The sequence below is a fragment of the Blennius ocellaris genome, assembly GCF_963422515.1.
Source record: "Blennius ocellaris genome assembly, chromosome: 22".
NCBI classification, from domain to species: Eukaryota; Metazoa; Chordata; class Actinopteri; order Blenniiformes; family Blenniidae; genus Blennius; species Blennius ocellaris.
In genome coordinates this window covers 1,409,534-1,419,337 of record NC_137671.1, presented here as the reverse complement: position 1 = coordinate 1,419,337, position 9,804 = coordinate 1,409,534, and the positions used below count along the sequence as shown (strand labels likewise).

Below are 9,804 nucleotides of genomic sequence, written 5' to 3'. Positions count from 1 at the left end.
ACAAAATATGTTTTCAAAAGAAGTTGAAAGTGTTTCTGTTTACACAATAATGAATTCTGATTGTTAATTTAAACTTGTCAGTAGGTGATAGCAAAATGATAATGTTGCTATCGTTATGTGATATGTTTTTTGTTTCACATTGAACTTCCACTGTTTGGTTTGTTGTGTGTGTGTGTGTGTTTATGTTGCTTTTTATGTATTAATTTGTAATGAAATTGAAGGAGACCCCAGGCAGAATAGCTCCTGCAATAAGTCAGAAGCTAATGGGGCTCTCAATAAAATGAAATGAAATAGTGCACCTGTTGTTGCTGCAGTGAAACGAAGCCTGCTTCACTGATCTTGGTTTTCGCTCCAGCCCGTCCGAGCCGCAGAAGTGATCGTCGCCATCGTCGTCTGGTCCGCGAGGGAAAGGATACCATGGATCCCGAACGCCAGCAGTATGGAATGGACCCCCATCCTACTGCTGGTTTGAAGGCTCTCCGTCCTTCTTCAAGGGGGGGTCGGAGCCGGCAGCTCGGCATAATAAAAGTTCTTTAAATAAAAATAACCCGTTGCAGACCTGAGACTCTTCATAGAGAAAAAATAAACGCATATGGATCATAATAATAATAATAATAACAGTAATGACAATCCATGACAATATGCAATATTTTTTTCCCCCAACAATGTTTTTATTTATTTTTACATTCTAAGAATATGAACACAGAAACAATGAAAACTCTGTATGAACACATACTTAGATACAAAAAACAGAAAAATGAAAATAAATAATAATCAAATCAAATAACCACTCAGCGAGAGGCTCCCCCAGACAAGTATGCTTGTCCACGATACTCTTCTTCATCCCCAGATATTGTACGTCCCTCCACCAAGTTCACAAATGGCGTCCAGACCTTCTCTTTCCCTTCCACTATATATGTGATTGGTTCCCGTGGTAAAGCCGCCAGCATTTGCTTCATCCAACGTCCAATAGTCGCTTCCCTTGTCTCTTTGCACTTTAGTGCAATTAGTCTTTGCTTGTAACAAACCCATATTAATAAACTGTTCCCATTAATATGCAATATTACTATGAAATCCATACACGATATAATGTATATATATATTACACATACTATATACACATATGAAATATTACACGAGATATACGGCGCCCCCTTCTGTTTGCTAGCTGCTACAACAGCTTCACTCAACCGTCCAGTTTCTATGGACTCTAACGTTTGTGATTTCTGCCTCCCGGTTGAGTTGTGGGCCCTCCAGGCGCGCGCGCACACACACATTAGAAAACGAGCATATATACAGTATTATTTAAATAAATATTTGGTATTTAAATAAATACTAATTAATACATTAAAGAAATGTTTACAGTTTAAAGAAAAAGAATTCATATACATTTATTTCACAAAATAAACGACTGACACGTTTTATTTTATATATAACATGTTTTATTCGTCCGCTCCAGCTCTCTCAATAGAGTCAATTAAATGTACGTAATAACATTCTAACACCCAGTGTGACAGCTACCGAATAGAAGTTAAGTCTCTCTTTTCTTTTTCTTTTTAAATATGTAAACAATGTAAACAAAGTTCCAGTTTTACAGTTTGGTTCTTTTTTTAAAGCTCCACTTTATCTAAATATTCAGGAAGAGATGAAAAGAAATAAAATCCCTCCATTGTCGGGGTGAAACGTTTGACTTGGTCGCATTAAAAAAAACAAAAAAAAACAGTTGAGGTCAATGTAATATAAATTAATAATTTTATCAGCTTTAATGAGATTCTACTTGGATCATCTACTTTTCAGGACAAAAAACAAAACCTCAGATGCCTGCAACTGTTTTTGCTCTTTCAGAAAGTGCTTCAGGTCTGATTGCACCGATCGGGAAAAAAATTTTTTTTCCGAAACTAGACGAGAACCTTAAACATAAAATATGTCTATTTAAGAAGGAATTTAAAATACAGAACGTCCACGAAACATCAAACTTTAAGTTGAAATTTAAAATACAGAATGTCCGTGGAAGCGAGGAGAAAGGCAACTTTTTGAAAACACTCCGTCTCCGTGGATTTGAGTGTCAAGCGCAACTTTTTGGAAATGTTGCATCTCGAAGGATACAAGGGGAAACACTCCGTCTCCATGGCAACCAGGAGAAAGGCAACTTTTCACAAAAATTCTCCATCTGCGTGGAGCATCTGGAAACGCAACTTTTTGAAAATACTCCGTCTACATGAAAACGGGGAGAAAGGCAACTTTTGAAAACACTCCGTCTCCGTGGATTTGAGTGTCAAGCGCAACTTTTTGGAAATGTTGCATCTCGAAGGATACAAGGGGAAACACTCCGTCTCCATGGCAACCAGGAGAAAGGCAACTTTCACAAAAATTCTCCATCTGCGTGGAGCATCTGGAAACGCAACTTTTTGAAAATACTCCGTCTACATGAAAACGGGGAGAAAGGCAACTTTTTGAAAATACTCCATCTCCATGGAAACAGAGAAAGGCAACTTTTTTGGAAACGCTCCGTTTCCACAGGAGGAACCACAAATACGCAGCGTTTTGGGTGTAAACGTTGTGTGAGCGGGTCCTGGGGGGTGGGGTGGGGGGGGGGGGGGGGGGGGGGGGGGCTGCTACTCCCACTGGCCCCTAGGTGGAGCACTTCTCCACCCCCTGCTTGATGCCCAGCACCAGGTGAACGAACCAGTTGATCTGGACCATCCAGCCCTTCTCCCTGCAGATCTCGATCTGGTCCAGGAGGTGGCGCTGCGCCTCGTCCTCGCTGCGGCCCACCGTCAACGCCTCTCGGATGTACTCGATGTCCTCCTTGCTGGTCAGCTGGGGCATCCCTGAGGACGGGCCGGGGGACAAACGGTCCAACGGTTTGATTTACACAAATAAAAAATGAAATATATATATATATATATATATAAAACTATAAATGTGGGTGAAAAGCGTGGGCGGCGTTCTGGTACCTGTCATCAGCATCATGGAGAAAAGGATGATGAGGAGGTCGGTGTGATGCCGGAGGGCCAGGTAAGCCTTCACACACACATCCTGAGACGGAGGATGAACGGCACACACACATTCACTCCTCACTAAGTCGCATCATACAGGTTTGATTTTTCAAAATAAATCCCTCCCCGCCGCATTGTGTAATAATGGTGCAATACAAATTAATGTAGTAAATGTCCAACTCATTATGTAATAACGCTGCAATATGTAATAACGTGCTACTTATTGCAACAGTTATTACAAAATGCAGGTGAAACGATTAAATGGCCTCCGGCCATCTGGTTTTCTCATTATTAAATAGAATCATGTCTCATATATAGATGAAGGGGAAAATTGATTACAAAGGAACCAAATTATCACATTTTCTTACAAATAACTGTGGCAATATGGAACAAGTTATTACAAAATGCAACATATTTTCTTAAATATTATCCAATTTTCCTAAAAATAATTACATTTTCTTAATTATTTTCTTAAATATCACTACATTTTCTTAAAAATTATTACATTTTAAAAAACTAAAAAAAACTGTTGCAATAAGCAACAAATTATTACAAAATGCAACAAATTATTACAGATCCTTCCAAATAATTAATTTTCTTAAAAATTATCACATTTCTTAAAAATTAAATTTTCTTAAAAATTCTAAAGAAATTTAAGAAAAGAACTAATAACTGTTGCAATATGGAACAAGTTATTACAAAATGCAACAAATTAAATTTTCTTAAAAATGATACATTTTCAAAAAAATTCACATAACATTTTCCTAAAAATAAATAAATTCCTAAAAATGACAATTTTCTTAAAAATGATAAATTTTCTTAAAAATGATAAATTTTCTTAAAAATTATTAAAAAATTTTTTTTTAAAGAACTAATAACTGTTGCAATATGTAACAAGTTATTACAAAATGCAGCAAATATATTACATTTCCATACAAATTATCATATTTTCTTAAAAAGCATAACTAATAACTGTTGCAATATGGAACAAGTTATTACAAAATGCAACAAATTAAATTTTCTTAAAAATGATACATTTTCAAAAAAATTCACATAACATTTTCCTAAAAATAAAAAATTTCCTAAAAATGACAATTTTCTTAAAAATGATAAATTTTCTTAAAAATGATAAATTTTCTTAAAAATTATTAAAAACATTTTTTTTTAAAGAACTAATAACTGTTGCAATATGTAACAAGTTATTACAAAATGCAGCAAATTATTACATTTCCATACAAATTATCATATTTTCTTAAAAAGCATAACTAATAACTGTTGCAATATGTAACAAGTTATTACAAAATGCAGCAAATTATTAAATTTTCTTACAAATTATCATATTTTACTTAAAAAGCATAACTAATAACTGTTGCAATATGTAACAAGTTATTACAAAATGCAGCAAATTATTACATTTCTTACAAATTATCATATTTTCTTAAAAGCATAACTAACTAAAATGTATGCAATAATGTAACAAGTAAATTATTACACAAACAGCAAGCAAATTACTACATTAACAAAAAAAAGCATAACTAATAACTCTTGCAATATGTAACAAGTTATTACAAAATGCAGCAAATTATTACATTTCCATACAAATTATCATATTTTCTTAAAAAGCATAACTAATAACTGTTGCAATATGTAACAAGTTATTACAAAATGCAGCAAATTATTACATTTCCATACAAATTATCATATTTTCTTAAAAAGCATAACTAATAACTGTTGCAATATGTAACAAGTTGTTACAAAATGCCAGTTTGTCAGAAGATGTGTGAGACTTTACTGACAAAACGCTCTGACACACTGACTTTAATAAAGTGTGGCGGTCCCACGTAGAGCACCACCACGACAAGACCCCCCCTCTCTTTCCCCGCACCTGGAACTTGAGGAAGTGGGGGCTGCTCCTCTTGCCCGACGTTCCCATGACGTACAGGAAGTCGGGCGTGAGCACGAAGGGAACCCACTCCTTGCTGATTCCCATGAAGCTCTTGTAATTCCCCAGGATGTGGCCGAAGTCGATGTGGAACAGGTTCCCTGCGGGGAAACGCGGCGGGAACGTCAGTGGCCGTCTGGCCGGGCGCCACAGCGTCGGCCTTGCCACTCACCGGACTCGGTGATCATGATGTTGTCGTTGTGGCGGTCCCCGATCCCCAGGACGTACGTGGCCACGCAGTAGCCGCCGCACGAGTACAGGAAGCGCTCCACCGCCTGCTGGAACTGCAGAGGAAGACACGGGAGCAGCTGTGACAGCTGGAGGGGAAGCCGTCCTGCAGGGGGCGCCTTCCTTCCTTCCTTCCTGTCCCGTGGCGTTGCCGCTTCCTGCCGGCGTGAGAAACCCCCCCCCCCGTCGCCTCACCTTGTCCTCGCCGGCGCACTTGTCCCGCAGCCACTGGTGGAGGATCTCGTCCTTGAAGGCGCCGGTGCTGCCGACCACGCTCTGCTGGATGTTGGCGATGGTGGTGGCGTCCTTCACGATCTCGATCATGCCTGAGGCGGACGGGGAGGCGACGCGTCGATTCAAAAACCAACTTTCTGAATCTGTAGGTCTCAATAAGCTCCGTCTAATTAACACGTCATGCAAAAATACACATGAAAGAAAACGTCCCCGTTGAAAACGTTTTCTACAAACACGTTCTATTGGATTCAAAAGCTTTCCTTGCTGGGCTTTTACTCTGAAAATCACACGTACAATAAAAACGTATTGGCCTCAGTCTGATAAAGTAAAGTAAAGTAAAGTAGAGCTTCATTCCTCCCCAGGGGGAAACACAACCTTGCAACAGCTCACGGTAAGAAGGTGCAGAATCATAAAATGAAAGAATTAAAAATATGTAAACATATGTAAATCTAAACAGGAGCAAAAAAAGAGCACAAGAAAATAGAATAAGTAAAAATAAAAAGAATAAACAATCCAGTAAAAAAAAAAAAATCCTCTAAAAATAGAGTAAATGACAGAAATGGTACACACATAGTGTAGATAGACAGGAACTGAGATGTACTCAGTACTGTTTTTTTAACATTATAAAAATAGTTTTTGAATTTAAATATTGCCTCTGTGTGTTGAATCGACATTCATTTCCCTGAATAAATATCCATTACAAGCTTCAGTCTTCAGTAGGAAAACAATGTGATTAATCACAATTAATTACAGGGAAATTGGATGATTAATTAGTTAAAAAAATGTTTTAATCAATTAGCACACTTTTGTTTCCTTTGGGTTTTCTTTTGAACATTATAAAAATAGTCTTTGAATTTAAATATAGTCTATATATAGCGATTAATCTCAATTAATCACAGGAAAAATTGTGCGATTAATAAGTTAAAAAACAAATTGTAATCAATCGACAGCACTGGCTTGGTTTGATTTAGTGCCGTCAAAAATGACTTCGTTAATCACAGGTAAAATTGTGCGATTAATTAGTTAATAATTTGTTGTTTTTCTTAATCTCTTGATTGAACGTGCGAAGAGAAGCCGTGGGAACCGACCGATCCGGTTGCCGGTGGAGATGCAGCCGTACGGCAACAAGCAGAGGTCCAACGACTCCGTCTCCCAGATCGACTCCATGATCAGCAGGATCTACGGATGAATGGATGAATGGATGGATGAATGGATGGATGTTAAGAAGCTGTTCCTCGGTGGGGGCGTCCGGACCCCCCGCGGTGCGGCCCACCTGCAGGATGAGCATGTCCTGACGGAGGTCGTCTCCGTCCTTGAAGATGATGCCGATGGGGTCCCGGGACAGCGTGGTGGAGTCGGCCCGTCTGAACTGCAGCCACAGAGGCTTCTTCTTCGACGCCATCACTTTACACTGCTCGATCTGGGGGGGGGGGGGGGGGGGGGGGGGGAGAGAGAGAGACAGAGAGAGAGAGGGAGAGAGAGACAGAGAGAGAGAGACAGAGAGAGAGCGAGAGAGAGACAGACCGAGAGAGAGAGACAGACAGAGAGAGAGAGAGAGCGAGAGAGAGACAGAAAGAGAGAGACAGAGAGAGAGAGAGACAGAGACCGAGAGAGAGACAGAGAGAGAGACAGACAGAGAGAGAGAGAGAGCGAGAGAGAGACAGAACGAGAGAGACAGAGAGAGAGAGAGACAGAGACCGAGAGAGAGACAGAGACAGACAGAGAGAGAGAGAGAGAGCGAGAGAGAGACAGAAAGAGAGAGACAGAGACAGAGAGAGACAGAGACCGAGAGAGAGACAGAGAGAGAGAGAGAGCGAGAGAGAGACAGAAAGAGAGAGACAGAGAGAGAGAGAGACAGAGACCGAGAGAGAGACAGAGAGAGAGACAGACAGAGAGAGAGAGAGAGCGAGAGAGAGACAGAAAGAGAGAGACAGAGAGAGAGAGAGACAGAGCGAGAGAGAGACAGAAAGAGAGAGACAGAGAGAGAGAGAGACAGAGACCGAGAGAGAGACAGAGAGAGAGACAGACAGAGAGAGAGAGAGAGCGAGAGAGAGACAGAAAGAGAGAGACAGAGAGAGAGAGAGACAGAGACCGAGAGAGAGACAGAGAGAGAGACAGACAGAGAGAGAGAGAGAGCGAGAGAGACAGAAAGAGAGAGACAGAGACAGAGAGAGACAGCGAGAGAGAGACAGAAAGAGAGAGACAGAGAGAGAGGGGCTTACCATAAAATTCAAATTAAATTAAATTAAAAATGTATTTTATTTTATTATTTAAAATTTATAATTCAAAATTTTAAATGTATAATTTAAATTTAAAATTCTTAATTTAAATTAAAAATGTACCATATAAATAAAAAATTTATAATTTTAATTAAAAATGTATAATTCAAAATAAAAAATTTCATTAAAAATAAAAAATGTCATTAAAAAAACAAAATTAAAAACTAAAATTAAAATCTCAAACTCAAACTAAACTCAAACTAAACTCAAACTAAACTCAAACTAAACTAAACTAAAATAATTTTTTATTACTGCTGGAAAGCTTTTACATTAAATTAAATTAAACTAAAAACAATACAGTAAAATGCAATACAATACAATAAAAGACATTTTTATTACTGCTGGAAAACCTTTATGAGGTGAATTTTGCAGAATATGACCTCTTGAAAGTTATTCTTCTGTGTATTTCTCCATTTTTTGTGAACACATTTGGAGTCATTATGCCCTCAGGCTCGGCTCGCAGGTTCACATGCAACAACTCGAATCATCCTATCAGACGAATGAACTGGTGTGTGTGTGTGTGTGTGTGTGTGTGTGTGTGTGTGTGTGTGTGTGTGCTCACCAGCAGACCTCCAGCTCTCAGGCCCGGGTCATAAGGGACTCTGAAACTCTGCGGCAGACCGGACAACTGCAGCGTCTCCAGTTTCTGACGCAGCTGAAACACCACTGACACACACACACACACACACACACACTTTCAGCTTCAAACCAGCTCCACCCTAACCCGCGCCTCCTCTTCGCCTCCGTCACCTTGCGCCGTCACGTCGTATTTCTCCGCCGACACGGCCTTGATCTCCCGGGCGACTTTCTGCAGCGCCTCCGTCACCTCCACCTGCAGAGCGCCAACGTCAACGCCTCATCCGCCCGCCCCCCCCCCCCTCCACACCCCCCCCCCCCCCCCCTCCCTTCCCCCCCCCGCCTCCAGAACCTGCTTCCTGAAGTCGAGCAGCATGGCGCCGCCGCAGCCGCGCAGGTATGCCTCCATCAGGACGGCGTAGCGCTGCTGGTAGTGCATCGACTGGGCGATCTCGCTGCGCAGGAACCAGAACAGGAAGTGGCCGATCCGCTTGCTCTGGGGGGGGGGGGGGGTGGGGGGGGACATTTCACTTCATCACATTATGGACTACAGCCATGCAGCCTTACGCTCATGATGCTGCCTCCGCCATACTTTACTGGATATTACTTTACTCAATAGCTTTATTTTATTCAATAAAACGCATAAAAACTGAAATGTGCTCCAGAATTATTCTAGAATTATTTGAAAAAACGCTTAAGAAAACAGTCGCACGGCAAACAGCGTAGATATATAGAGGTAGAAAATGTATACGAGAACAACAAAATGCATAAAAACTGAAATGTGCTCCAGAATTATTCTAGAATTGTTTAAAAAACGTTTAAGAAAACAGTCGCACGGCAAACAGCGTAGATATATAGAGGTAGAAAATGTATACGAGAACAACAAAATGCATAAAAACTGAAATGTGCTCCAGAATTATTATAGAATTGTTTAAAAAACGCTTAAGAAAACAGTCACACGGCAAACAGTATAGATATATAGAGGTAGAAAATGTATACGAGAACAACAAAATGCATAAAAACTGAAATGTGCTCCAGAATTATTCTAGAATTGTTTAAAAAACGCTTAAGAAAACAGTCGCACGGCAAACAGCGTAGATATATAGCGGTAGAAAATGTATACGAGAACAACAAAATGCATAAAAACTGAAATGTGCTCCAGAATTATTCTAGAATTGTTTAAAAAACGCTTAAGAAAACAGTCGCACGGCAAACAGCGTAGATATATAGAGGTAGAAAATGTATACGAGAACAACAAAATGCATAAAAACTGAAATGTGCTCCAGAATTATTCTAGAATTATTTGAAAAAACGCTTAAGAAAACAGTCGCACGGCAAACAGCGTAGATATATAGAGGTAGAAAATGTATACGAGAACAACAAAATGCATAAAAACTGAAATGTGCTCCAGAATTATTCTAGAATTATTTGAAAAAACGCTTAAGAAAACAGTCGCACGGCAAACAGCGTAGATATATAGAGGTAGAAAATGTATACGAGAACAACAAAATGCATAAAAACTGAAATGTGCTCCAGAATTATTCTA

General features: G+C 39.6%; 1 protein-coding gene across 3 annotated transcripts in view; it reads right to left on the bottom strand.

Moving 5' to 3' along the window:
• Window positions 1–1,425: 1,425 nt before the first annotated feature.
• Window positions 1,426–9,804, bottom strand: part of pik3cg (phosphatidylinositol-4,5-bisphosphate 3-kinase, catalytic subunit gamma) — a 19,661-nt gene continuing 11,282 nt past the window's right edge. For 2 of the 3 annotated variants that reach the window (XM_080518185.1, XM_080518186.1), the window contains exons 15-24: window positions 8,611–8,754; window positions 8,433–8,514; window positions 8,245–8,348; window positions 6,677–6,823; window positions 6,492–6,582; window positions 5,365–5,495; window positions 5,114–5,225; window positions 4,885–5,042; window positions 2,958–3,039; window positions 1,426–2,831 (exon numbers count right to left, since the gene is read on the bottom strand). In XM_080518185.1, the coding sequence (XP_080374311.1) occupies window positions 2,632–2,831; window positions 2,958–3,039; window positions 4,885–5,042; window positions 5,114–5,225; window positions 5,365–5,495; window positions 6,492–6,582; window positions 6,677–6,823; window positions 8,245–8,348; window positions 8,433–8,514; window positions 8,611–8,754 (1,251 nt within the window). In that variant the 3' untranslated portion in view covers window positions 1,426–2,631. The remainder of the gene's footprint in view (window positions 2,832–2,957; window positions 3,040–4,884; window positions 5,043–5,113; window positions 5,226–5,364; window positions 5,496–6,491; window positions 6,583–6,676; window positions 6,824–8,244; window positions 8,349–8,432; window positions 8,515–8,610; window positions 8,755–9,804) is intronic. The other variant, XR_013937108.1, reaches the window with a different exon arrangement.